The sequence below is a fragment of the Poecilia mexicana genome, unplaced genomic scaffold (assembly GCF_051168715.1).
Source record: "Poecilia mexicana isolate PSO_F unplaced genomic scaffold, ASM5116871v1 scaffold_17, whole genome shotgun sequence".
NCBI lineage: Eukaryota > Metazoa > Chordata > Actinopteri > Cyprinodontiformes > Poeciliidae > Poecilia > Poecilia mexicana.
The window spans coordinates 802,501-829,738 of NW_028263386.1; the positions used below are offsets into that span (position 1 = coordinate 802,501).

General features: G+C 50.6%; 2 protein-coding genes and 1 pseudogene across 10 annotated transcripts in view; 1 reads left to right on the forward strand and 2 right to left on the reverse strand.

The window, feature by feature from the left end:
* smg7 (SMG7 nonsense mediated mRNA decay factor) overlaps positions 1–12,150 on the reverse strand; it is a 16,431-nt gene extending 4,281 nt beyond the window's left edge. For 2 of the 5 annotated variants that reach the window (XR_015765890.1, XM_088014895.1), the window contains exons 1-19: positions 11,999–12,150; positions 11,305–11,336; positions 9,773–9,890; positions 9,418–9,550; positions 9,176–9,347; positions 9,030–9,101; positions 8,076–8,226; positions 7,871–8,006; positions 6,907–7,066; positions 6,223–6,382; positions 6,078–6,148; positions 5,819–5,999; positions 5,314–5,740; positions 5,097–5,238; positions 3,827–4,221; positions 2,622–2,984; positions 1,600–1,686; positions 919–1,069; positions 675–845 (exon numbers count right to left, since the gene is read on the reverse strand). Coding sequence is in view for 4 of the 5 variants with exons in the window: in XM_088014895.1 (XP_087871021.1) it covers positions 675–845; positions 919–1,069; positions 1,600–1,686; positions 2,622–2,984; positions 3,827–4,221; positions 5,097–5,238; positions 5,314–5,740; positions 5,819–5,999; positions 6,078–6,148; positions 6,223–6,382; positions 6,907–7,066; positions 7,871–8,006; positions 8,076–8,226; positions 9,030–9,101; positions 9,176–9,347; positions 9,418–9,550; positions 9,773–9,890; positions 11,305–11,336; positions 11,999–12,024 (3,148 nt within the window). In the remaining variant the exon portion in view is untranslated. Of the gene's footprint in view, positions 1–674; positions 846–918; positions 1,070–1,599; positions 1,687–1,924; positions 2,072–2,621; positions 2,985–3,826; positions 4,222–5,096; positions 5,239–5,313; positions 5,741–5,818; positions 6,000–6,077; positions 6,149–6,222; positions 6,383–6,906; positions 7,067–7,870; positions 8,007–8,075; positions 8,227–9,029; positions 9,102–9,175; positions 9,348–9,417; positions 9,551–9,772; positions 9,891–11,304; positions 11,337–11,998 lie in introns of all 5 variants that reach the window. The other 3 variants (XM_088014898.1, XM_088014897.1, XM_088014896.1) reach the window with 3 other exon arrangements.
* Positions 12,151–12,875: 725 nt separating this feature from the next.
* Positions 12,876–15,390, forward strand: LOC106928147 (E3 ubiquitin-protein ligase TRIM21-like; annotated as a pseudogene).
* A 2,274-nt stretch (positions 15,391–17,664) lies between these two features.
* The window catches only part of rasal2 (RAS protein activator like 2), a 50,164-nt gene continuing 40,590 nt past the window's right edge, over positions 17,665–27,238 (reverse strand). For 2 of the 5 annotated variants that reach the window (XM_015004229.2, XM_015004223.2), the window contains exons 11-18: positions 25,905–26,144; positions 25,636–25,840; positions 24,368–24,567; positions 22,435–23,380; positions 21,850–21,978; positions 20,327–20,529; positions 20,170–20,257; positions 17,665–18,337 (exon numbers count right to left, since the gene is read on the reverse strand). In XM_015004229.2, coding sequence (XP_014859715.2) covers positions 18,170–18,337; positions 20,170–20,257; positions 20,327–20,529; positions 21,850–21,978; positions 22,435–23,380; positions 24,368–24,567; positions 25,636–25,840; positions 25,905–26,144 — 2,179 coding nt within the window. In that variant the 3' untranslated portion in view covers positions 17,665–18,169. The remainder of the gene's footprint in view (positions 18,338–20,169; positions 20,258–20,326; positions 20,530–21,849; positions 21,979–22,434; positions 23,381–24,367; positions 24,568–25,635; positions 25,841–25,904; positions 26,145–27,238) is intronic. The other 3 variants (XM_015004227.2, XM_015004228.2, XM_015004225.2) reach the window with 3 other exon arrangements.

The window sequence follows — 27,238 nt, forward strand, 5'->3', positions numbered from 1 at the left end:
ATCACAGAGGACAGTAAGGGCCAAAAGCACCACTTTGATCCAAAGGAACGCGTTTATTACGTCATGATGACAAACCTGTACAAACAGAGACGCTTTAGGAAAGAGTAAAACTGGAAACAGAAGCTGAACCGTTTCATTCACTGATCAGATCCCTGCTGAGTAAATGTAGAAAACTAAAGGAGTTTTCAACAGGTTCACACTGTAGAGCCTCAGACCGCCACTGGGGGTCACTGCAGCACCGCAGCTCAAAGTCAAAACGAGTCTGGACAGGAAATGAAGTCAGAGGATGAACCAGTCTGACCTGACCGCGGGCCAGCAGGAGGACGGGAGCCTCATGTTGACCCCCGACCCTGGAAGGCGGGACCAGGTCAGACTGGTGGCCATTTATCCCGTTTATCAGGATAAATTGATCATCATAGGAATTTAACCATCATAACAATAAACTCCAAACTGTCCGTGTCGATGAGGTTATTATGTTCACCATTTTCTCCACTGTCCGTGTAAACGAACCGAGTTCGGTTCAGTGAAGCTCGTCGTGTTTCTTTAGCTGCAGGACGTTTTCCTGACATGCAGCCATGTTGTCACTTTAACTGATATTCCAGTCATTAAATATTTAATCCATCGTTTGCTTCCAGGAATCGGTTTCGGATCGACGTTCCGACCCTGAAACTCACCCGGTTTCTCGGCTTTCCATCGGTCCACGACCCGCCGGTCCCGGCTGTCCGGAGTGCCGATGGGCCCGAAGTTGGAGAAGGAAGCGGCTCCGTGGTTGTGGGTCGGGGGGGAGGAGGGCAGGCTGCTGGGGTTGGAGGAGTGAGGGGATTGGCTGGCCGGGGTGGAGTGGTCTGCCAATCAGAGAGCAGCATGGTTAACGGCGCCGCAGCACAGGTAGAGCTCACCTGGGCGGCCGGGCCGTACCTGAGCTGGCAGGCAGGGAGGGCGACCAGGGGTTTCCCTCGAACAGGGAGTACAGGGACGGCTCCTGTTGCATCATGGGAGCGTCGGCTTTGGAGCTGGGCGGCAGGTTTTTACCGTACGCCTGACTGAAGATGCTGTTCTGGGCGAAATCCTGCAGAAACACCAAACATGAGCAGAGTTGGTTTAATGTTCCAGAAATATTCTGAACCGGTTCAGAATATTTGCTTTCTGATCTGTTCCTTCACATGGTTTGAGTCGCTGCCTTCTCAGATGTTTCTTCATGTTGTTAGACGCTTCAGTTCGAGTCATTTCTAGTTTCCACAGGTCAGAAATCAGACAGAAAATGTTTCATTTATTGATTCAATAAGTTCTTCCATTTAGGAAGAGAAACTTTACACCTGCTGCTGCGCATCTGCAAAACAGCACATCAGGTTCAACACCAGAGAAACGCGACATTCCAACACAATCTGCTGGGAAAGTTTTCTGGAAGGACGACCTGCTGAAAACCCACATAGGAGGAATCGCCCTGCTGCTGGACAACATGTTGGAACGGTTTCATTTGGAGTGAAGTGACCCAAACACAGAGTCAGATCACGACCTGGAGCTGGTCTGGTTTTATTCAAAGTTTGTTTGATGGGCTGAAGCAAGAGAAGAGCTGCTGGTTCAGACGGAGGTCCTGACCTGCATGGGGAAGCCGGCGATGGGCAGCAGAGAGGACGACTGGCTGACGGCCTCCTGGCTGCTCTCCATCCTGCTCTGGTTGGGCAGCTGCAGAGACGGAGGGCAGACTGAAAACCAGCAAACAGGAAGTGACACGTTCATCTGCTTAACACCAGCTGATCTCATCTAACTGAGTCTGGATGTTAGGAAGACCGAGGAAATGAAGGAGAAAATAACTTTCAGTTTCTAGATCTACAGAGAAACAGCCTGGGGGGGATGAGGAGGGCAGCATGCCGAGCAGATGGATGAGGAAGAGGAAGAGGAAGAGGAAGACATGGCTACATACAAAGATATTTGGTCCAGGAGCAGAGCTAAGAGGGCCGGCCAGGGCCTGGAAGAAATCAGGAGGCTTAGCAAAGATCAGCTCCTCGTCCTCCTCCAGGTCTGCTAGAGTTTTTAACAGGTCAGGAGGGAGGAAGGGCGAGCTCTTGTCCTGGTGAGAGAGGGAGCCGGGAGAGGAAGAGCAGGAGGAGGAAGAGGGGAGAACAGAAAGAGAGCAAGCCAGTAAGAACAGTGGAAGGAAGGGAGAGTTTCACTGAAAGCTACAGCAGGTTTTATCTGAGCTGCAAGAGACTCTGTCAGTGTGCAGTTCCTCAACTGGCCAGCAGGCGGCTAACACATTCTGATAGGAGGAGAAGCTGCAGCACAGAGAGAGAGAGAGAGAGAGAGAGACGGAGAGAGGGAGACGGGGAGAGAGAGAGAGAGAGAGAGAGAGACGGAGAGAGGGAGACGGGGAGAGGGAGAGAGAGAGAGAGGGAGAGGGAGAGAGAGATAGAGAGAGGGAGACGGGGAGAGAGAGAGAGAGAGAGATAGAGAGAGGGAGACGGGGAGAGAGAGAGAGAGAGAGATAGAGAGAGGGAGACGGGGAGAGAGAGAGAGAGAGAGATAGAGAGAGGGAGACGGAGAGAGAGAGAGATAGAGAGAGAGAGAGAGAGAGAGAGAGAGAGACCCCAGAAAGACAGCAGGGTCTTCTCTCAGCTGACCTCGAATGCAGGACCACGGGGCCCCGTGGGGCCCTCCGGCTCCACACACATCCCAGCAGGCGGGGCCCTTTTCATGCGCTCCGCCATCAGGGCCAGCCCCTCCCCCATCCGGTCCATGCGGTACGACGGCTCCCAGTAGAAGTCCTGCATCTTCACGTCAGGGAACTTCATCTTCTTGTCCATGTTGGAGATGTGAGGCTGGGGGCCCGGCAGCTGCTGTTCGTACAGCTTCAGGGAGTCCGGGGCCCCCATGAAGAACTGCTGCTGCTGCTGCTTCATGGACATCTGCAGGGGGGAAAGCTTCTGCAGCGCCGCCTGGGACTGGCTCCACATGGCGGCCGGCTGGTCCTGGACCTGCATGAACTGTTCAGAGAGGAAACGCTCAGAGTTAACCTGCCTGAAAACAACATCACTGAGACGGTTACATCGTCCTGGAGCTGCACAGTCAGCAGTGAAGCGCGCGGCGGGTGGAGCGGAGAAGCATGCAGATAAACGGAGCACAAGTGGCACTCCAGCTTTGCACTGCAAGTTTATAAAGCGCGATAACTTTCCTTTGTATGATAGGAACCGTCCTGGTCACACCAAATGGGTCATTCACAGGTCAGCCAGGGGTCAGACCAGATACTGTTCATGTTTAGGATCACTACATCAAGGCATAAGTTCGTGTGATCGATAACTTGTGTTGAAATATTTTCAAATATAAATCATGCATAATAATAGCCTCTCCTGGCACAGCTGACCCTGAGTTTGGGGTAAGTTTAGCCGAATCCCAAAAACTCACCGTCTCCTCCCTAAATCAAAGAAACTTTTTCCCATCAAGTATACTGCATTTTTATACAAGTTGATAAAATTCCTCTGGGCGGCCCGGAGAACACGGTCACAGTGGAAACACGATGTTGGTCAGACTTGCAGAAAAGTTGTGCTGACTGGTGAAAATTGTGAATTTATGAATGATGAGTGAATTTGCTTTAATAAATTTACAGCTTAATTAAAGCAAGGATAAATTAAAAATATGCATCACTGGTGGTGATGTCAGCAGTCCTGCAAACCTCAGAGCGGGTTTCTGAAGGCGTGGCCAGTCGGCCCAGAAATCTCACTACGTCTTCAAACGAGTTCCAAGTCAACCGATTTAAACAAGGAGTTCAAATCGGTTCAATGAGTCACCTAACCCAGCAATGAATCGGGTCAGGGTCAGCTGCCCCTACCTGCTGCAGCCCTGGGTGGTGCGGCGGGCTCTTGCCCATCCCGCCCTGCTGCCCCGGCTTGGTGGGGGACTGCTGCTGCTGGCTGAGGGCCTGGACCTGCAGCTGCACCGACTGCTGCAGGGCCTGCTGGGGGGACGGCTGCTGCTGCTGCTGGGCCGAGGGGCCCTGGCTCAGGGGCCCCGGCCCCTGGCCCGAGGCCCCCGGCCCCGACGGCCTCTGCTGGCTGTAGGGAATGTGGGACTGCTTCCCGGCCTGGCCGCCCGCCTGCTGGTGGACGGCCGACTGCAGGAAGGAAGCGGGGACGGACACGCCGGCAGGGAAGGTGAAGCCCGGATTCACCTGGATTCCTGGGAACGCCACCGGGGGCGGGATCACGTAGGCCGAGGGCGGGAAACCTACGGAGGAACAGACAGGAAGTTAAATCTGCTTTCCTTTCACAGTAAAAGACTGGCAGCGTATAAAACATCCTTTCACCAGCCTGAACAGAGACTTCAGGATCTCTGTGACCCGGTTCTGATTCTAATCCTCATCACAGTGAGCGGTTCTGTTTGGCAGCTGAACCGGGCCACCTTCAGAACCACGGGCCCAGTTCAAACCCTGAACGGCTGGATGAGAGCTAAGAGTAGCAGAATAACGGCTCTCTGGGAGAGAGAGCCTAGAGGTCAGACTAGAGGTCAGATTAAAGGTCTGACCTCTAGGCTGACCTTTAATCAGACCTCTAGTCTGATTAGAGGTCAGCCTAGAGGTCAGACTAGAGGTCAGACTAGAGGTCAGACTAGAGGTCAGACTAGAGGTCAGCCTAGAGGTCAGCCTAGAGGTCAGCCGGCTGTTCCTCGTGTCTCAGACAGGAAGTGGGGCATCTCCCAGCTCTGTTGCCATGGTAACGTCGTATTGCTGTCGTTTTTCAATTCATGGTGTAAAACTCTGGACCAAGTTAAATGAGGAGTTAAAACAGAGTCAACATGTAATTTAAAAGGAAACATAAGGAGGTTATTCTCATAAGATATAGAAATATGAGAGAGTTAGCACTGATGTGTGAGTTGAGGTTAATCATATGAGTGGATGTGGAGGAATATATTTAGACATGAAGACCAGATAAAATGGAAAATGTTTTATTTTTTATGTTTAATAATGAGGGTCCAGTTTATGAGGCTGGAGTTCATAAGTTTCTTCCTACTCATGTTAACAGGAATGTGTGTGTTTCATTCCTTGTTCTTGTGTGATTTCGTGCCATGCTGTACATATTAACTGGTTTCAGGGTGAGCCTTACTGGGCCTGCTGGGCAGCGGTGGGAAGGCTCCGGGGTGATGGATGGGGATGAACTGGGACGACCCGGCCGTCTGGCTCTGCGTGACCGGAGTCTTCTTGACCTCTGACACCGGAGTCTTTCTCAGCTCCGTCTGAGCCTTCACCTGAGGGGGAACAGCGGTTACTCAGTGGACCAGGACCCGGGCCGAACGGCAGAACCGGGTCAGTTACGGGCCGACCTGCTTCCCGGCGTCGGCTGCTTTCTCGTGCGCGGCCTTCTTCACCTCGCTCTTCCTCTTCCCGTCCCTCTTCGGCTCCATCTTGGCGGCGGCCGTGCCGTTGCCCTTGGGGAAGTCGCGGCGCTCCTTGCTGAGCTCTTTCAGCGGCTGGTTCCGGCCCGGTTCCCGGCTCTGCTCCCTGGGCTTGATGTTCTCCTTGAAGGTGACGACGGGCCGCTCGTTGCCGTCGGACCAGGAGCTCTGGGTCCTCCCGGCGGACAGCACCGACTTCAGGCCCGAGTTCCCGCCGTCGTTCTGCGTCTGCTCGCCGTTGGACGACTCCTGCAGCACCGGGGCCTCCTTCTCCTGCGGCTCCTCGATGGCCTCCTCCGGGATGTCGGTGAGGAAGAGGAGCAGGCCGTCCTCGTTCACCTGGCACCGGATCAGCCTGCCGAGACGGGACACGGGTTCGGTTCGGACCCGACCGGGTCTCAGACGCACTGAGAGGCGGAGCGGCGAGTCTCACCCCGGCTGGCTGTCGGCGACCCACTTCCCCAGAGCGACGAGCCGCTGGTGGCGGGCGTGGACCGGCAGGCCGTCCCGGTCCACCAGGATGCCCTGGTGGCCTTTGGTGAAGTCCAGGCAGCGCAGAGCCGGCCGCAGCGCCAGGAAGCCCTGCAGCTCAAACTCCTCCGGCAGCGGCAGCGCTGTGGGCGAAACAAACGCACCTGAGCCACCACCGACCCGCCTCAGAACTTTTACCGCTCGTTTCATCCGCGCCGCACCTGAGGAAGAGGAGAGGTCTTCCTCCCTGGGCTGGAAGCTGTTGAGGATGGACACCAGCCACGGCCAGACGCTGCGGGGACACAAAGGACACGTTCTGGTCTCAGCGGTTCAGACGCCGCGTCAGCAACAGGAAGCTGGACTCACTACTTCCTGTTCTCCACGGCAGCTTCCTGGAAGATGCTGGTCCTCAGCTTCAGCCAATCCAGAGACAGCTTGATGGCCGGCAGAGGACACTCCCCCATGATGTCCTCCCCCCGCGTCTTACTGAGCAGAATCCGGCCACACATCACGCCCAGGAAGGACACTGAGGAGACATGAGGGACACTCAGGAGACATGAGGGACACTCAGGAGACATGAGGGACACCGAGGAGACATGAGAGACACCGAGGAGACGGGAGGGACACCGAGGAGACGGGAGGGACACCGAGGAGACGGGAGGGACACCGAGGAGACGGGAGGGACACCGAGGAGACGGGAGGGACACCGAGGAGACATGAGAGACACCGAGGAGACAAGAGAGACACCGAGGAGACAAGAGAGACACCGAGGAGACAAGAGAGACACCGAGGAGACATGAGAGACACCGAGGAGACAAGAGGGACACCGAGGAGACAAGAGGGACACTCAGGAGACAAGAGGGACACTCAGGAGACAAGAGGGACACTCAGGAGACAAGAGGGACACTCAGGAGACAAGAGGGACACCGAGGAGACGGGAGAGACACCGAGGAGACGGGAGAGACACCGAGGAGACGGGAGGGACACAGAGGATGGACACCGAGGAGACGGGAGGGACACCGAGGAGACAGGAGGGTTGGTGGTCCTTACTGAAGAGTCCGAGCAGCTGGAACCAGCTGACCTGCTGCTCGGCGCCGCTCGGCTCTCCGCCGTCGGCCGTCAGGTCTCTGAGGTGATGCAGCTCAAACAGGTTGATGACGGTGATGTGGACCAGCTGCTGGGAGCTGAAGGCTTTCTGCAGGATCAGCCTCTGCACACACAGAGAGACGCTGGTCAGGCCCGGCTGGCCCAGGTCCAGGCCCAGCTGACCTAAGCTGGCCCAGACCCGTATGGCCAAAGCTGGCCCAGGCCCGGATGGCCAAAGCTGGCCCAGGCCCGGCTGACCTAAGCTGGCCCAGACCCGTATGGCCAAAGCTGGCCCAGACCCGTATGGCCAAAGCTGGCCCAGACCCGTATGGCCAAAGCTGGCCCAGGCCCGTATGGCCAAAGCTGGCCCAGGCCCGGATGGCCAAAGCTGGCCCAGGCCCGGATGGCCAAAGCTGGCCCAGGCCCGGCTGACCTAAGCTGGCCAAAGCCCGGCTGTCCTGGGTCCGGCCGGGTCCGGACCTGGCTGGCACAGGCTCGGCTGTCCTAAATTGGCCCATACCCGGCTGTCCAAGGTCCAGACCCGGCTGGCCCAGGGCCCAGCTGTCCCAAGCTGGGCCAGGCCCGAATGGCCCAGGCCCGGATGGCCTAGGCCCTGGGCCCGGCTGGGCAGAGCTGGCCCACACCCAGCTGTCCAAGGTCCAGACCCGGCTGTCCCAAACTGGCCCAGACCCGGCTGTCCTAGGTCTGGGCCCGGCTGGCCCAGGAACAGGTGGCTGGCCCAGGTCCAGGCCCGGCTGACCTAAGCTGGCCCAGACCCAGATGGCCTAAGCTGGCCAAAGCCCGGCTGTCCCGGGTCCGGCCGGGTCCGGCTGTCCCAGGCTGGGCCAGACCCGGCTGTCCCAGGCTGGGCCAGACCCGGCTGTCCCAGGCTGGGCCAGACCCGGCTGGCCCAGTCCAGGTGTGCTACCTGGAACTGCTCCTCCAGTTTCTCCCGCAGAGCGTCCAGCTTGTCCAGGCTCTTGCTCAGGTAGACGTGTCCGTGGAACCGGATGAAGGCTTTGATGAAATCAGAAACGCTCCACTTGGTTTTCACGTCGTCGCGGCTGCAGAGACACAGAGGAGCGGTTACACGGTATTGATGCGCGGCGTCAGAGCCGGGTTGGGGCCGGTACCTCTCCAGGGCCTTGGACAGGGCCTTCTGCAGGTTGGTGGAGGCAGCAGGGAAGGGGAACTTGACAGCGATGCTGCGGCAGTAGTAGAAGATGGTGGTGAGGTGATCACCTTTGGAGGAGGCCAGGATGGCCAGCTGGTTGTAGGGCTGACCTGCAGACCGAGCACAGCACTCAGGGCCAGAGACTACAAACATGGCTGCCGAACGTCAGTCAGACTACAAACATGGCTGCCGAACGTCAGTCAGACTACAAACATGGCTGCCGAACGTCAGTCAGAGACTACAAACATGGCTGCCGAACGTCAGTCAGAGACTACAAACATGGCTGCCGAACGTCAGTCAGACTACAAACATGGCTGCTGAACGTCAGTCAGAGACTACAAACATGGCTGCCGATCGTCAGTCAGACTACCAATATGGCTGTTTGATGAGCGCCTGCTTCTATCTGCAGGATGTCTGACTGCCTCAGAGGGCCGGATGGCAGATTACTGATAAATGTACCAATTAAACTGATCGATTATTGTAGTTTTCTCTGCATTTGATGAGTTCCTCTTAAAATCAAACATTTAACATCTTATTCTCACTGAACACATCCGCCATCTTGAAGCTCTAACTCTGGCTCTCTGAGGACCACAGGAATAGTTATGGCGGACCTGATGTGGCCCACAGACCTCCATCGCCATGGAAACGTGAGGAGGACAACCAGCTTTGCTCAACGTCTGGAGGCCAGTTGGGTTTCCAACCAGCAACCCAACATTCCTGCACTCACTGGACCCGGATCAGGGTCACAGGAGAACCGGAACCAAAGGCCGGGTTCACCCTGAACGGGTCAAAAACTGGTTCAGAGAACACCTCAACGGTACCATAAGACCAGCAGGACCGGACCCATCAGGACCGGCAGACCCAGCAGGACCATCAGAACCGAGTGGGTCTGGGTGGACCCAGTGCGACTCACCGTTGGACGGAACCAGCTGGGCCGCGTGTCGGTAGTACGACTCTGCCTGGCTGGTCTGGTTCCGGTATCGAGCTGAAAGACAAACAGGGACCGGGTCAGAGCGGATCAGGACCGGCCGGCGAGTGGCGGGCCGAGGTTCTGCTGACCGATGTCTCCCAGGTGGACCAGGCAGTGCTGGCAGATGTAGGAGCAGGAGCTGGGCTGCGGCGTGACGATGGCGCCGCCGCCGCCCTGCCGGTTGCTGATGATGCCGAGCTGAGACGATCGGACCCGGCACGGCAGGTCCACGTTGAAGACGGTGCAGAGCTCCTGCAGCAGCTGCAACACAGCAGCAGCCGGTCAGACGCGGCCACTCGGCACCGGAACCAGAACCGGAACCGGGTCGTACCTGGGTGTAGAAGCCGCTGGCGGCCTCCAGGAACAGCGACAGGTTGGCCTGGACCTCGCTGCGGTTCGGGTTGGCCCGGTTCTTGGCCTGGCTCTGCAGTGTGGTGATCTGGTTCTTAAAGGCGTGGTTCCACCTGCAGCAACAGCAAACCAGGTCCTGAATCCTAAACTAAGTTATTTATTTTATTAAAAACTTGTTGGACTTTCTCAGTTTTCTCGTCAGTATGGAGCGCTAAGCCCCGCCTCCTCACCAGGTGACCTCAGGTATGGAAGCTGCAGATTTATTTATTGTGACAGATCAAGTGTGTGTGTGTGTGTGTGTGTGTGTGTGTGTGTGTGTGCGCGCAGCAGCTTACAGGTCCTGCTCCACCTTCTTGTCCAGAGCGTACTCCAGGTCCGTCACCAGCATCTTCTGGTAGAGGTCCTGCAGCGCCTGGCGGGACGTCCACACCTCTGCTGCCCCCAGCTTGGAGTCTGGACACCCAGAGAGGAAGAGGAGGAGGAGGAGGGGGCTGAAGTCAAATCGGACCAGAACCGTTTCTGATGACGTTATGATCAGTTGGTGATGAAGATCAACTCCAGCCGGTCAGTTTTTTAGCTTCCTTTGAACTTTTCCTCCAATTCACTTAAATCAACATTTAAAGTTTTCTGCACATTTATAAACTTACGTTTTTATTGAAACCTAAATTATTTTTAATAAAGTCCTGAAAACTTAAAACAAATATTAAAAGCTGAAATTTGATCTAAATAAACTGAAATATTTTCCTCTGAAGCTTCAAAACTGCAACAAGTCGTTTCATTGGTTGTCAGAGATCATGTGACTGTGATGTAAACAGGAAGTCCATCGGCTTTTCATGAGATCAACAAAACTGGGTTTGACAGAACCCATCCGGACCTAAAGGTCCAGTAAAGTTCTGACCCGAGTCGGACCTTCAGCTCAGAGCAAACAGCTTCACTCAGCAGGACGCCTCAGTCATCACCATCATCATCATCATCATCATAATAATATAATAATCTGTAATAAAAAGGAGATCTGGCAGAAAAATGTCCACCAATAATCAAGACGCTGATCTTACTGCAGATTACTGAGTCATAATCCATCAAAAGAACCAATCAGAACCTGGTCCGACTGGGCTGGAGGGTTCTGTGGAGCTGAACTAACTGGTCAGGTCAAAGGTCATCAGAGGAAAAGCAGGTCGTCTGTCTGCAGAACTTCAACTACAGGAATCTTCAGAAAAGTGAAAAAAGAAGATAAATGTCTCTACAAAACATGTAATAAACATGTTCATAACATATTTATTACATGTTTATAACCTGCCTCTGGCAGCCCCCTAACAGGTCAGACTGGACACCTGAGGGTCACCAGCAGAACGGACTGAGTGAAATGAGATTAACCAATCAGAGACCAGAACCAGGTAAAAAAACCTCTGAGAAACAAAAACATTTATCCAGAAATACTTCAATTAAAACTTTTCTCAGTGAAAACCAGATCAAAGAGTATTTATTCCTCTTTTTAATCAGTTTTATTCTATATAAAGTATAAAACAAGGAGGAAACATCAGAATCAGGCCAAGAAGCTGACATGTTGAACCGGTACCAGCAGGTCAGAGGTCAGAGGTCAGAGAAAAGCCTGTTGGGTTCATCTGATCCGTTTTATTCTGATTCTTTTTGTTTTCGTTTTCATTTCCTCATGTCTTCACAATAAGCTGCTCCTGTTAATCAGGTCAGGAATGAAAAGTTTCACTGCATCTCATGGTTGTTATGGTCACAGACTCCAGGCTCCATGAAGCTGCTTTAACCTGCTGGACCAAAACATCTGGAACCAAACGAAGCCCAGCAGGAAGTAGACGGAGCCCGGACAGGTGTGAGTGTGACGGAGCAGACCTACCTGTCATGTCAGCCTTCAGGGCCTCAGCCTGGCTGCTCGGGTGTAAACAGAGAGGAGAAGGAGGTTAGAGACACACAGCAGGACCCCGGCATTCACCTCTTCATCACACCTGCTCCTCTTCCTCATCACTAAAACATTTAACAGCTCAGATCACATGTCAACATGAAGCCAAGGGGCTCCGGCTACTTCCCGGGTCCAAACCCTAATCTACCACACAGTGAGGCTTCCTAAAGATGAAACTTGTCCTCTCAGCTGTTATTAACTCTGACTATGAGCAGACAGAGAGTCTGACACGACGGGTTTCACCTGGAATCACACCTGGAAGAGGCTCCAGCCCAGTAATTATCCCCTAAATGTAGCAGTATCGATGCTAACCTGACAGCCGCGGAGAGAAGCTAACAGGCTAACGACAAACAAACTGTTTATAAAATCTATTAAAATACAAATTAATAAGCTTGTCTGCCTCTAAACACAGATTAACTCAATATCCAACATCAATGACTGAGAATAAAAGCTGCTGCTGCCTCTGATCACAAATATATGAAGCTATCAACTCATAATGCTAGCTAAGCTAGCTCCAGGCTACCAGCCGAGCAAAACAATCCAGCAGCGGGGAGAAACCTGCTCCTTCCCGGGCCTCCAGAACCTCCGGAACCTCCGGAACCCCCGGGGCAGGACACGGAGTCCAACTCACCGCAGGTACTGGGCGCAGAGGTTCATTCTCCCGGGACAAAACCGGTATTTTATACTACGACTGGTCCCGAAGCTAACTCTCCTCCAGGCGCCATAATGTTCCTGTGTGACCTGCAGAGGGCCCGTGGAGCGGGGGCGGAGCAGGGGCGGAGAGCCGGGGGGCCGGCGGGGGCCCGAGTATCAGGTACCGTTTACTATTTAGTGTAAAAAAAATGACTCAATAAATAAAACACACACAGGTGCTTTGTGGTTCTGTGCTGTTTTGGGAAATTATAATTTGCTTAAATATCATATCAGTCAAAATGAACAATACTAATACATACTGAACACTCATCCTCTCTAAAACCAATGGTCCTCCAGTCACTGCTTGAGTCATTACAGATATAGATGTTTAAGTAGTTGTCAATATCCATACATTTTATGCATTTCTTTATCATTCTTAGCAGAAAATATTTCAGATTGAAATGTTTCTTTCAGGTGGATTTCAGTCTTCACTGCTGCTACTGTTGACATAAACATGGTATCAGGACGTTTCATCCTGGGATGTTAACCGTGATGTTAGAGATTCACTGAAGGGCCAGAAAAAATGTGTAAACCAAAAATACCCAGTCTCCAGAACCACCTCATATTAAACTGTTCACATGTTATTTTACAGTAAGAGACTGTAGCTCTGTTCAAAGTACATCATTAGAATCAGGACAGACATCCTGATGTCTGTCGTATGGAGACAAACGAACAGTAGTTTGAGGCTTGTCCATTTAAATCTCACACATGTTCACTCAGCAGTGTCTGGAGCTAAACTGACTCCAGTCAGGCTTAAAACCAGAATAAAAAAAATACTTTGTGAACACAGCCCAGACCTGAGATCAAAGTCACGATGGGGAAGATTTCCAACCTCCAGAAGAGGTTCTGCTTCTGTCCAGCAGGTGGCAGCAGAGGAGCAGCTCTACTGAATCACGAAGACCTGATAGGAGGAGCAGAGTCTGACTGGACAGTGGAGATATTCCTGCTTTTGCACTGAACTCTTTTGAGGAGGAAAATAAAATAAAATGGGGATAAAATCAATGAAAAACTCTTCATGTTTTATTCCACGTTTGTATCTGTTTCTGTGTTAAAGGTAAAGGGAGGAGCAACACTGAGCCAACAGATAAAAATGTCATTCTTCCAGAAATGAAAGTGAAAGTTTGTCAGAGTGATTCCTGAATTGCTGTGAAGGAAACGTCCCTGTTTCCTTTTGAAGACAAACGAAGTTCATGTTTTTCTTCTGGTCCTGCTGAGTTCAGCAGAAAACTGCTTTACAGACTTTCTACAAACAGCAAACAGGAAGTTTGAGCCTTTTCACCTGGACTCAGATGAGTCCAGATGAAATCCACCTGATCTGTCCTCAGAGTTCAGACATGTCTTCTGGCAGCAGCCTGCGGTCTGAGGATCAGTTTCTGTGCTCCATCTGTCTGGACGTGTTCACTGATCCAGTCACCACACCATGTGGACACAACTTCTGCAAGACCTGCATCACTCAGCACTGGGACGGAGATGCTCTGTCCAAGTGTCCTCTGTGTAATGAGCCTTTCACCCCTAAACCTGAGCTGAGAGTCAACACCTTCATCAAAGAGATGGTTGATCAGTTCAGACTTGGAGCTCAGCAGGAAGCCAGCAGCAGCTCAGAGCAACAAGCTGCCAAACCAGGAGAAGTTCCCTGTGACGTCTGCACTGGACCCAAACTGAAGGCCCTGAAGTCCTGCCTGGTGTGTCTGACCTCCTACTGCCAGACTCACCTGGAGCCTCACCTGACCGCTCCACGTCTGAAGAAACATCAGCTGATGGAGCCGGTGGAGAACCTGGAGGACAGGATGTGTCTGCAGCACGATAAACCTCTGGAGCTGTTCTGTAGGACCGACCAGACATGCGTCTGCTTGGTCTGCTCTGTTTTTGACCACAAGAACCACAAGTTGGTTCCTCTGAGAGAAGAATCTGAAGGAAAGAAGGCAGAGCTGAGGAAGACGGAGGCTGAAGTTCAGGAGATGATCCAGGAGAGACGACTGAAGATCCAGGAGATCAGAGAGTCGGTGAAGATCAGTAGAGATGCTGCAGACAGAGAGAAAGCAGAAGGTGTTCAGGTCTTCACAGCTCTGATGGAGTCTGCTGAGAGAGGCCTGAAGGAGCTCCTCAAGGAGATCCAAGACAAACAGGAAGCTACAGAGAAACAGGCTGAAGACTTCATCAGAGATCTGGAGCAGGAGATCTCTGAGCTGAAGAAGAGGAGCTCTGAGCTGAAGCAGCTCTCACAGGATGAAGATCCCCTCCACCTCCTCCAAAGCTGCTCCTCCCTGAAAGCTGCTCCACCCACCAAGACCTGGACAGAGGTCAGAGTTCATCCACCATACTATGAGGGGACTGTGGTCAGAACTGTGGCTCAGATTGAGGAGAAGATCAATGAGAAGAAGAAGAAGATGATGGAGGCTGAGATGAAGAGGGTCCAGCAGTTTGCAGTGGATGTGACTCTGGATCCTGATGCGGCTCATCCTAACCTGATCCTGTCTGATGATGGGAAACAGGTGGAACTTGGAGATGTGAGGAAGAATCTCCCAGACAATCCAGAGAGATTTTCTCTGTTTTCTAATGTTTTAGGACGACAGAGTTTCTCTTCAGGCAGATTTTACTTTGAGGTTCAGGTTAAAGGAAAGACTGACTGGGATTTAGGAGTGGCCAGAGAGTCTGTAGACAGGAAGGGAACCATCCCACTGAGTCCTAAGAACGGTTTCTGGACATTTTGGTTGAAATGGAAATGAGTATTTAGCTCTAGCTGGACCTCCAGTCCGTCTCCATCTCCATCCTGGTCCTCAGAAGGTCGGGGTGTTTGTGGATTATGATCAGGGTCTGGTCTCCTTCTATGATGTAGATGCTGCAGCTCTGATCTACTCCTTTACTGGCTGCTGCTTCAAGGAGAAACTCTACCCGTACTTTGGTCCTGGCCTTAACGATGGAGGTAAAAACTCTGCTCCTCTGTCCTGTTGGTCAGGATGATGATGATGATGATGACCTATAATGATGAACCTTTGTAATCCACGCGACTCTGCTGGTGTAAAGGTGGCCTGGGAATCGTCCTCAGCAGGTCACGGTTCAGTTTTTCTGTTTCTGATTGATCATAAATCAAATTATTTTCTGCTCAGTTTATTTCCTTGTTCTGCTGATGGTCTCTGATTGTTTCCTTTGTTTCATTATTAAGTTTCAACATGTTGATCAAATTAAAACTGATTATGTTTCTAATAACAGGAACAAAACATTCAGTCTGTTTCTCCCAGTAAGTTTTGGTTCATGTTGGTTTTGTCTGAACTTTTAAAAATAAATGTAAATATAATGTGATGGACGGTGGATGAATAAAGATGTAAAACTGTGGAACTGACTGTTGGATTTATTTTTCATCTTAAAGGTTTTAATATCTATCTTTAAAGTTTTATTACAGAAAGAATATGAATCCCACAACTTCATAATTAAAATAGAGCAGAAACTAAAGATTAATATTCAGTGACTGTATTTTCAAAATGTCCTGAAAATAAAAGGAGCTCTTTGTGAAAATCTAAGAATTTCTGGATTTCTTATATTTTTCCCAGAATTTTTCTTGGTCAAATAAAAGTTCTTCAGTTTTTCAGGCCTTCAGAGCTGCTGATGTGACAAAACATTAGAAATAACGAGAACAAACTTTAATGAGCCCAAGACAGAAAGGAGACATTATCTGGAAAACGACGGAGCTCTGCCAGCAGCAGGTTCTGATGCTGTGGAGCAGTTAGCGTTAGCTTCATCCTGATGCTTTAGCTTCATCCTGATGCTTTAGCTTCATCTTGATGCTTTAGCTTCATCCTGATGCTTTAGCTTCATCTTGATGCTTTAGCTTCATCATCCTGATGCTTTAGCTTCATCATCCTGATGCTTTAGCTTCATCATCCTGATGCTTTAGCTTCATCATCCTGATGCTTTAGCTTCATCATCCTGATGCTTTAGCTTCATCATCCTGATGCTTTAGCTTCATCTTGATGCTTTAGCTTCATCCTGATGCTTTAGCTTCATCATCCTGATGCTTTAGCTTCATCATCCTGATGCTTTAGCTTCATCTTGATGCTTTAGCTTCATCCTGATGCTTTAGCTTCATCTTGATGCTTTAGCTTCATCATCCTGATGCTTTAGCTTCATCATCCTGATGCTTTAGCTTCATCATCCTGATGCTTTAGCTTCATCATCCTGATGCTTTAGCTTCATCATCCTGATGCTTTAGCTTCATCTTGATGCTTTAGCTTCATCTTGATGCTTTAGCTTCATCATCCTGATGCTTTAGCTTCATCTTGATGCTTTAGCTTCATCATCCTGATGCTTTAGCTTCATCTTGATGCTTTAGCTTCATCTTGATGCTTTAGCTTCATCATCCTGATGCTTTAGCTTCATCATCCTGATGCTTTAGCTTCATCTTGATGCTTTAGCTTCATCCTGATGCTTTAGCTTCATCTTGATGCTTTAGCTTCATCTTGATGCTTTAGCTTCATCCTGATGCTTTAGCTTCATCTTGATGCTTTAGCTTCATCCTGATGCTTTAGCTTCATCTTGATGCTTTAGCTTCATCATCCTGACGCTTTAGCTTCATCATCCTGATGCTTTAGCTTCATCATCCTGATGCTTTAGCTTCATCTTGATGCTTTAGCTTCATCCTGACGCTTTAGCTTCATCATCCTGACGCTTTAGCTTCATCATCCTGATGCTTTAGCTTCATCATCCTGATGCTTTAGCTTCATCCTGATGCTTTAGCTTCATCTTGATGCTTTAGCTTCATCTTGATGCTTTAGCTTCATCCTGATGCTTTAGCTTCATCTTGATGCTTTAGCTTCATCCTGATGCTTTAGCTTCATCTTGATGCTTTAGCTTCATCATCCTGACGCTTTAGCTTCATCATCCTGATGCTTTAGCTTCATCATCCTGATGCTTTAGCTTCATCTTGATGCTTTAGCTTCATCATCCTGACGCTTTAGCTTCATCATCCTGATGCTTTAGCTTCATCTTGATGCTTTAGCTTCATCCTGACGCTTTAGCTTCATCATCCTGACGCTTTAGCTTCATCATCCTGATGCTTTAGCTTCATCCTGATGCTTTAGCTTCATCTTGATGCTTTAGCTTCATCTTGATGCTTTAGCTTCATCTTGATGCTTTAGCTTCATCCTGATACTTTAGCTTCATCATCCTGACGCTTTAGCTTCATCATCCTGATGCTTTAGCTTCATCCTGATGCTTTAGCTTCATCCTGATACTTTAGCTTCATCCTGATGCTTTAGCTTCATCTTGATGCTTTAGCTTCATCCTGATGCTTTAGCTTCATCTTGATGCTTTAGCTTCATCCTGATGCTTTAGCTTCATCTTGATACTTTAGCTTCATCATCCTGACGCTTTAGCTTCATCATCCTGATACTTTAGCTTCATCTTGATGCTTTAGCTTCATCATCCTGACTCTTGCATAAACTGTTGGTTAAAACCTGTTTGGAGGAAGGAGGACAGTGGTGGTAAAATAAACATCAAACAATACACCGGACTGGACCGGACTGGACCGAACTGGACCGGACCAGACCAGCTGGACATGAGCAGAAACAGAAGCTGCTCCTGAACAAAGATGGACTCCGACAGCACAGAGATGCTTTCAGTTTTATTCTCAACATGGGACAGCAAACAGGTGTGACCTTTGACCCCGGTCCTTCAGAGGTCTGTTCAGTAGATCAGCAACGGGGCGAGAACAAGGAGGAATAAATTAAAACCCACAACAGCTTGTCAGGTAAAAAACTAAATTCAGTCAGAAAATTAAATGAGGAAAAGAAAAAAATTAAAGCTTCAAACTTGACAACAAAACTAGAAGCTTCAAATAAAAACCATAAAAAGTTAGAAAATGTTCAGACGGTTTTTGGTTTGTTTCTTTCTCACTGTGCTTCTGTGGCGCCGCAAACAAACCTCCACACACACACACACACACACACACACACACACACACACACACTCTCTCTCACTCTCTCTGTACAACAATCAGCTCAGCCTTCAGTATTTACACCAGAAATCGGTTCTGTCTCTTTAAACGTCCTCAGCCTGTCACAGAGAGGTGGGCGGAGTCAGTCGTAGGCTCCGCCTCTGACTCTGCGAGGGCCAATCAGCAGCTGCTGTTCTTGAACTCTCCGTTCTCAGTGATGGACAGCTTGGTGGGGTTGCTCGGCGACAGGCCGTTGCGGACGCTGGGCGCGCTGTATCGCTCCTTCACCTGCGTCAGCGCCGCCATCAGCCGAGAGTTCGCCGCGTCCAGGGAGTCGATCCGCTTCTCCTGATTGGACAGAGACAGGAAGGGGGGGGGGCTAGAAGTCAGACTCACACTGTGACTTTCAAAATAAAGGTTTGTGAGGGGTTGATAATAAATGCCATCGGGTTAAAACCACACAGTCCATCTGAGCGGAGGAACAAACCTAACAGGTTGTAAAGCTTAAATGAAACTTTAAATGTGAACCTTTTACACCCTCAGTAACGATAACTGGAGGACCGGTGCTGTGGTTCTGACCCGACAGCTGCAGCCTGAAGGCAGCAGCCAATAAAACAGCCAAGAAGCTGAAACATGACATGAGGCTGAAGCTGCAGCTCTGAGGTTTCCTCCTCCTCCTCCTCCTCCTCCTCCTCGCTTCCACTGAGGAGGAGAAGCTCTGTGGGTCAGGGGTCAGGGGTCAGGGGTGTGGGGGTCAGCAGCCAAACTGAAGACAAACACGCCAACACGCCTGCATCACGGAGAACCTGCTGCCCACTGCAGACCACAGAAACACGACTTCACTGATTGTGGATAATCAGACACCGGATCAGAACCACACTGATGGGTTCACTGGACCAAAGAGCCCAGACTGAAACACTGCAGGGTTCAGATGACACAGTTTGATGGAAACATCATTAAATATGTTTGTAATAAAGCATAAAGAAGAATTTCAGTGACGGCCAAAGCAAGAATAGGAAATGACATCATCCACTGATTCAGCCATATCTATATGAATAAATCTACATCATGATCACCAGCAGCACTGCAGGAAAGAGGCGCCAGTCAAACATGAAGATGTTTTATAATCTGGAATAATCTGGAATAATCTGGAATAATCTGGTCCCAAAACATCTTCAGGGAATGTTTGATGTGGAGGGCTAAGCTGAAAATAAAATCATCTGAACTATGAGCAGATTTTATGTTTGATAATCAGCATAAACTGAGAAAACAGATGAAATAGTTTTTGGTTATGAATGAACATGTTTCATCTGCTCTCCTGTTTTTAAACCTGTTTGAAATAAATAAATAACTAAAGGAGCATTTTACTGAGGACACTTTGCTATAAATAATTAAATATGTTAATTAATGTGGGATTAACTTTAACTTGTTAAAACTTTAACTTTTAACACCATCATGTTTATGCAGAGCTGCAGTGAGACGACCCAACAGAGTTCATCTTCCTGGTTGCTATGGTGATTCCCTCCTGTCCTGAATCCCGCAGCATCACTGTTTCCATGAGTGAAACTATCAGAACGATAACCAGGTCCAGTAAAGACCCGAGTCTGATGGACCAAAACCGGACCAAAGTTCTGTTGGGAGAGAATCAACCAGAAACATTTTAAATGTCATTAATTATTTCAATCATCAGGTCAAAGTCAGTTTGTTCTGCAGCTGCTGCTCCTGAATGATGCTCAGGTTTACTGGTCTATTCCCAGCAGGAAAACCAGCAACAGCGCCCCCTGCAGCCCTCAGGACTGAGACCTGCTCTGTGTCTGAACTCATGAATCAGAGAAAAACCTGCTTACAGGCAGACATCGGCCCCAGAGCATGAAATCCCAGCACGAGGCTCGTCTGAGCTCTCTGATTGGCTGGCTGCGCTCTGGAGGCGTGTTGGCGTTCAGTGGTGAACGTGTTAAATCAAAACCAGTCAAACAGAAACGGCGTGGTGGAGGTGGAGGGGGCGGAGCTACAGTTACTTGCCTGGTTGGTTTATTTCACCTCCGTTACTGACCTGAAATCAGTGAAGAGACGTGAGAAGGAACCTAAACGCCACCTGCTGGTCATGTGATGCAGCAGCTGCTTCATGACCTGACTGGCTTCAGCACCTGGTGGTGATGATGATGATGGTGTTTCTGTACCTGAGCGTCGATGATCTTCTGCTTGGCTTCGATCACCGCCTGCATCTCTGCGTGGTCCCTCTTCAGCTCCTCCTCCACCGCCATCAGCCTGCAGGAACAACCCAGCATGACTCTGCACTGCTTCTCATCCAGGTGTGCTGCTCAGGTGAGGCTGTACCTGCAGATGATGCTCTTCATCTGGCCGTCCTTCTCCTCCTGCTGCCTCCTCAGACGCTCCTCGCTGTCCTCCAGGCGGTTCTTATACTCCAGCAGGAGCTTCTGCATCTGCTGCTCCTGAGCCAGCAGTCGCCGCTCGTACTCCTCCAGACGGCGGCCCGACACGCGCAGACGCTCCTTCAGCCGGGAGATCTCCAGCTCGTACTGCAGACCAGTAACAGACCAGTAACAGACCAGTTAGAGACCAGTAACAGACCAGTTGGAGATCAGAGACCAGTAACAGACCAGTTAGAGATCAGAGACCAGTAACAGACCAGTTAGAGATCAGAGACCAGTAACAGACCAGTTAGAGATCAGAGACCAGTAACAGACCAGTAACAGACCAGTTAGAGATCAGAGACCAGTAACAGACCAGTAACAGACCAGTTAGAGATCACAGACCAGTAACAGACCAGTAACAGACCAGTTAGAGATCAGAGACCAGTAACAGACCAGTAACAGACCAGTTGGAGATCAGAGACCAGTAACAGACCAGTTAGAGATCAGAGACCAGTAACAGACCAGTAACAGACCAGTTGGAGATCAGAGACCAGTAACAGACCAGTTAGAGATCAGAGACCAGTAACAGACCAGTAACAGACCAGTTGGAGATCAGAGACCAGTAACAGACCAGTTGGAGATCAGAGACCAGTAACAGACCAGTAACAGACCAGTTAGAGATCAGAGACCAGTAACAGACCAGTTGGAGATCAGAGACCAGTAACAGACCAGTTAGAGACCAGTTAGAGATCAGAGACCAGTAACAGACCAGTTAGAGACCAGTTGGAGATCAGAGACCAGTAACAGACCAGTAACAGACCAGTTAGAGATCAGAGACCAGTAACAGACCAGTTGGAGATCAGAGACCAGTAACAGACCAGTTAGAGACCAGTTAGAGATCAGAGACCAGTAACAGACCAGTTAGAGACCAGTTAGAGATCAGAGACCAGTAACAGACCAGTTAGAGACCAGTTAGAGATCAGAGACCAGTAACAGACCAGTAACAGACCAGTAACAGACCAGTAAGAGACCAGTTAGAGACCAGTAACAGACCAGTTAGAGGCCAGTAACAGACCAGTTAGAGACCAGTAACAGACCAGTAACAGACCAGTAAGAGACCAGTTAGAGACCAGTAACAGACCAGTAAGAGACCAGTAACAGACCAGTTAAAGACCAGTAACAGACCAGTTAGAGGCCAGTAACAGACCAGTTAGAGACCAGTAACAGACCAGTAACAGACCAGTAAGAGACCAGTTAGAGACCAGTAAGAGACCAGTAACAGACCAGTAAGAGACCAGTAAGAGACCAGTTAGAGACCAGTAAGAGACCAGTAACAGACCAGTAAGAGACCAGTAACAGACCAGTTAGAGACCAGTAACAGACCAGTTAGAGACCAGTAACAGACCAGTTAGATACCAGAGACCAGTAACAGACCAGTAACAGACCAGTAACAGACCAGTAACAGACCAGTAACAGACCAGTTACCTTCTCCGTGTTCCGGCCTCCCTCTCTGCTCCTCTCTCCCTCCTCCTCCTCATACTGGCCGTTGTTGAGGACCCACGCCGCCGTCCTCTCCACCGGAGACATGGCCGCCGCCTCCACTGGCGTTCCCACCTGGATACAGATAGTGACATCATCACAGGCCCTCAGCCAATCAGAGAGCTGTAATGTTGTGCCATTACTTTATCCAGGTGAACAGAAACTAACTGAAGTTATTGTCTTTGCGCTGGAGCTTCAGTTGTTACAGCTGGAAACTAGATCAGGCTGAAACCTGGCAGTAGTGATGACCTTTGACCTGAACCTTCAGAGCCACATAAAGGCAGTTCCAAAGTTGGCCTTCTGTCACCAGAACATTTCCAGGGTTAACCCTCCCGCGGTCTTGAGAGATACGGCTGCACTGATGCGCTTTTATGAGGATTTTTTTGTATGGTTTTGGGAACTGACGGTCTGACGGAACCTCCACCTGCCAGCTGTCCGACCGTAACATCTGCTGCGCTCCTGTAGAGCGTCGAACTGCCTAAAATCAACCCCTTGCTGAAATGTGCTACTCAGATAAACGAGACTCCATACCTGAGGCGACTGCTTGGCGGCGCTCCTGGAGGGCGGAGTCACGTTCTCCAGGGCGCTGGCGGACGGCTGGCGGTTGGAGGGCGTTGGCTCGGTGTTGGCGCTGCTGCTGCTTCGCAGCGAAGCGCTCTGAGGCTGAGAGCGCGGCGTCCTGGCCCCGCCCCCTCCGCGGCTCTGCTGTTCAACCTTGACGATGTGGGCGGTGCCCGCCGTGGCAGTCTGGCGGGGGATGGCAACAGCAGTGGCGGCGCCCAGCGGCAGGTCGGGCGGCGGGTGGCGGCGTGGGGTGGAGCACTCTTCGCTCTGGGTGCTCCGCCTGCTGCCGACCTCGTCCAGGCTGCTGTTGGATGCCACGCGACCTTTGCCCCCCACCTGGCTGCCGAAGTCGTCCGAGTGGCTGTGGCTGTTGTGCGAGCTCTCGGTGCTCAGGTTGTCGGAGCTGGAGTCGTGCTGCAGGGACTGGGCGGAGCGAGCGGACAGGCTGTGGGCGGCGTTGCTCAGGTGGTAGACGGGGTTCTGGAAGGACAGCGGCTGCAGGCTGCGCTGCTGGCTGAGCGACGGTGGCAGCGGACGCCTCACCTGCGGCGCGCTCTGCGGCTGGCCGTCTCTGGATGGGGCTTTGGATTGGTGCGTCGCCGGCTGAGGGGTCACCGGGTTGGAGTGGGGGTAAGTCACTGGGGGCGGGGCGTGGCCTATAGACGCCTGAGAGCCTACCCTGCTGAGGCGGGGAGGGGCCTCGTGGGGCACTGGGGGCCCTTTGGGGCCATGAAGGCTCTCAGAGTCCTGGAGGTCCACCAGAGAGACGCTGCGGCCGTTGGGCAGCAGGCCGTCCCGCTCCTCCTGATCCGAGAAGGCGGTGTGGGCAGAGGGATGCTGCTGAGCCAGCAGGGGGCGCTGGCTCCGACCGTAAGCCTCGGTCTGCTCACCGACCGGAGACTGAAGGCTGCGGCTGCAGGAAGTCACAGAAACACCGACGTTAGAGACAGAACGCAGCTTCCTCCTGTCTCTAATGATTGCTGGCATTTTTAATACATTTTATTCTATAAATCTGATCTATAAATCTCTACTCGGATTGGCTCCAGCATATTTAAACTCTTTTTACATAGATCTGTTACGTTCCAACAACATTTTTCTTTTGCATGTTCCACACTGCCGAACTGAAAAAGGAAAGCAAGCTTTCAGTGTGATGCTCCTTCAGCCTGGAATCAGGATGTCAGAATTGATTTCACTGGATTTATTTCGAGCGATTCTTAAAAACAGGCAACGAGAATCTTTTAAACAGTGTCGCTGTTTTTAAATTGTTTTATTCTGTTTTATAATTGTGTATATGTATTAATCAATTTTGTTTTGTAACCAGGTTGCTGTGTCCTGCAGACTTCTGCCCAGGTCCCCCTTTAAAATGAGATCTGGATCTCAATGGGGTTTACCTGGTTAAATAAAGGAATAAAAAAAAAGAAATTCATAATTCTGCAGCAGGAATCTTTGGATTATAGTTTCCAGAAAATGGCTGTGGACAGACAGGAAGGCAGCAGGGCTTTAGCTGCAGAGCCAAGAGGAGAAGCTTGGCTGCAGCCTGAAGCCAACCAGAGCTAAACTTTACCCCACACAGCAAGCTAGCATGGAGACACAGCTGACTGGACAGCTGAACCACTGCTGTGTGAAACGTCACCAAGACCAGCTTCCCTCATTCACTGGAACTTCCCTGATTCTCAGGTCAGAGGTCGTCTGGGCAGAGACCAACAATCTGAATGTCTGATTGTGTTCAGTTCTGCAGGTTTATTAACCTTCAAACTGCTTTGGCACAAACACTTCCTGCTGTTTTATCAGGTTACTGCCAGATAACGATCTGTCTTCCTGTTTTGACATTCACGTTAATGTTACACCAGCATAACTCCACTTCCTGTCTCACAGAGTAACCTGGTTTCTGATTGGTCACCTGTCGGCGGGGTCCTCAAAGATGCGCTGCAGCCCTGACGACACGCTGCCGCTGGCGTTGTGGGCGGGGCTGTTGTCCTGGAAACGCCTCAGCTGCTGCTGGATGGGCGTGGGCGCCGACAGGCAGCGGGAGATGTCTCCCAGAATCCTCGGCAGCGGGCCCAGCTTAGCTACGGTGGCCTGCAGGAATGAATTTTCACCCTGTGGTCGCCGTGTGGTGGTGTGTTTGAGTGCAGACGGACGGAGGGGGCGTCGGGTGGAGGCGGGAAAAGCAAAAGATGGAGGCAGGAAGTGAACAGAAAGAGGAAAACAGGAGGGAGGAAAACATGAGGAAAACGTCATGGAAACCAAAACGAACTGGACTTCATGCTTCTACCGAACAGAACCAGAACACAGCAGAGCCATGCTGAGAGCGCCTCCTACAGGTGAGACGGGTGAGGGTGAGCACAGCAGGGCTGGTGGGGGGCATGCTGTGATGGTCGGTCCGGCGGTGTTAATGAGGTTATATGACAAACACACCAATAATCAATAATCACATTTAACACAGTAGTTAATTAGTTTAACTGAAGAGAAACCCTGTTTCGTTTTTCTCTGTTATGAATCAGTTTCATTTCCTGGAAATAATTTCTATAAGCAGATCTGATCTGAAATAACGAATAAAAACCTGCATGAAACTGTTTTAATCATAAAATCATCTGAAAAAAAGATTTTTTACAAAAACATCCAGTTCAAAACATTCTTTAATATTTGTCTTCAGGTTTAACGGAAATATTTAAACATATTGTAAGACGAATTCAGCTGCAGATCGTTGATGGTTTTGAACTTTTAGTGGATTTTTTGTGAACTTCGTTTGAAAGCAGATAAAGACCTGAGCGAGTTTCTGCGTGAAACCCCTCAGAGCAGTCGCTGTGGATTCAAAGCCAAGATGTGGCCAAGATCTGCTGCCTCAGCACTTTAACCTGGAGACCCAGAATCGCATCTGGAGCCTGAGCGACCCGGAGAGTAAAGACCAGAGGAACCGACTCACCTGCCTGACAGGAGGCCCATCAGAAGGTCACACACACCTACACACATACACAAACACACCTACTCACACACACTCACCTACACCCCCCCCCTCACCTTGTCCAGCTGGGACACCACCTCCCACAGCAGGGCGTGCAGCACCGACAGCTACACACACACCTACACACTCACACACACACACACACACACACACACACACACACACACACACACTCACACACACACCTACACCCCCCCCCTCACCTTGTCCAGCTGGGACACCACCTCCCACAGCAGGGCGTGCAGCACCGACAGCTCGCGGCCCAGGTCGATGTAGCCCTCGAAGCCCGGCGTGTTGGACAGAGTCTCCGGGTTGGAGATCTCCGACAGGAAACGCATCATCCCGGCCCACTCGTGCTCCAGGAAGTCGTTCATGAAGGCCATGTACTCCTCCTTGTTCCCGAACCTGCTGAGGAGGCCGGCGTCAGTCTGCGGACCCGACCGACCGGGAAGAATCGGCTCTAGAGACTCACTTGGTGAAGTTGGCGAGGTTCTGGATGACCTTGGCGATGAGCGTGAGCGTCCTGGAGGTCCGGTCGTCGGGATACTCCTGCATCAGGTTGAAGAGCGACGGCGACATGATGGCGGGGCAGAGGAAGCGCAGGAAGAGCGAGGCGCTGATCAGACGCTTGCTGATGTCATGAGGATGGCCGCGGGCGACGCACTGCTGCTTCCACGACGCAAACACTTCCTTCAGCTCCCGGGGGAAAACGCTGCAACACAGCGGGTCGGAACCGACCGGGTCACATGAGCCCACAGAGGTGCTACTGGTTCTACTGGGTCTACTGGTTCTATTGGGTCTACAGGTTCTACTGGTTCTATTGGTTCTACAGGTTCTACTGGGTCTACAGGTTCTACTGGGTCTACAGGTTCTACAGGTTCTACTGGGTCTACAGGTTCTACTGGGTCTACAGGTTCTACAGGTTCTACTGGGTCTACAGGTTCTACAGGTTCTACTGGGTCTACAGGTTCTACTGGGTCTACAGGTTCTACAGGTTCTATTGGGTCTACAGGTTCTACTGGTTCTACTGGTTCTATTGGTTCTACAGGTTCTACTGGGTCTACAGGTTCTACTGGTTCTACTGGGTCTACAGGTTCTACTGGGTCTACTGGGTCTACAGGTTCTACTGGTTCTACTGGCTCTACAGGTTCTACTGGTTCTACTGGGTCTACAGGTTCTACTGGTTCTACTGGCTCTACAGGTTCTACAGGTTCTACTGGGTCTACAGGTTCTACAGGTTCTACTGGGTCTACAGGTTCTACTGGTTCTACAGGTTCTACTGGGTCTATTGGGTCTACAGGTTCTACAGGGTCTACAGGTTCTACAGGGTCTACAGGTTCTACAGGGTCTACAGGTTCTACTGGGTCTACAGGTTCTACAGGTTCTACTGGGTCTACAGGTTCTACTGGTTCTACAGGTTCTACTGGGTCTATTGGGTCTACAGGTTCTACAGGGTCTACAGGTTCTACAGGTTCTACTGGTTCTACAGGTTCTACTGGTTCTACTGGGTCTACAGGTTCTGGTCCAACTCAACGCGTCCAATACTAAAACCAAGTCAACAGAAGGACCAGCTGGGCTGCAAATAATTATTATTTTAGTTAATTACTGATCAAGAAAAGTTACAGAAACATTAAATTCATAAACAGGAGAAACTAAAACTGGACTTCAGTTTTAGTTTCATTATTGCTCCAGCAAATGGAGTCGCCATGACGACTAATCAATTAATATTGATTAGTTGATCATTTCAATAATCAATTCATGAGCCCTCAAGTCCAACATCTGTTCCAGAACCTCCAGAGCCTCCAG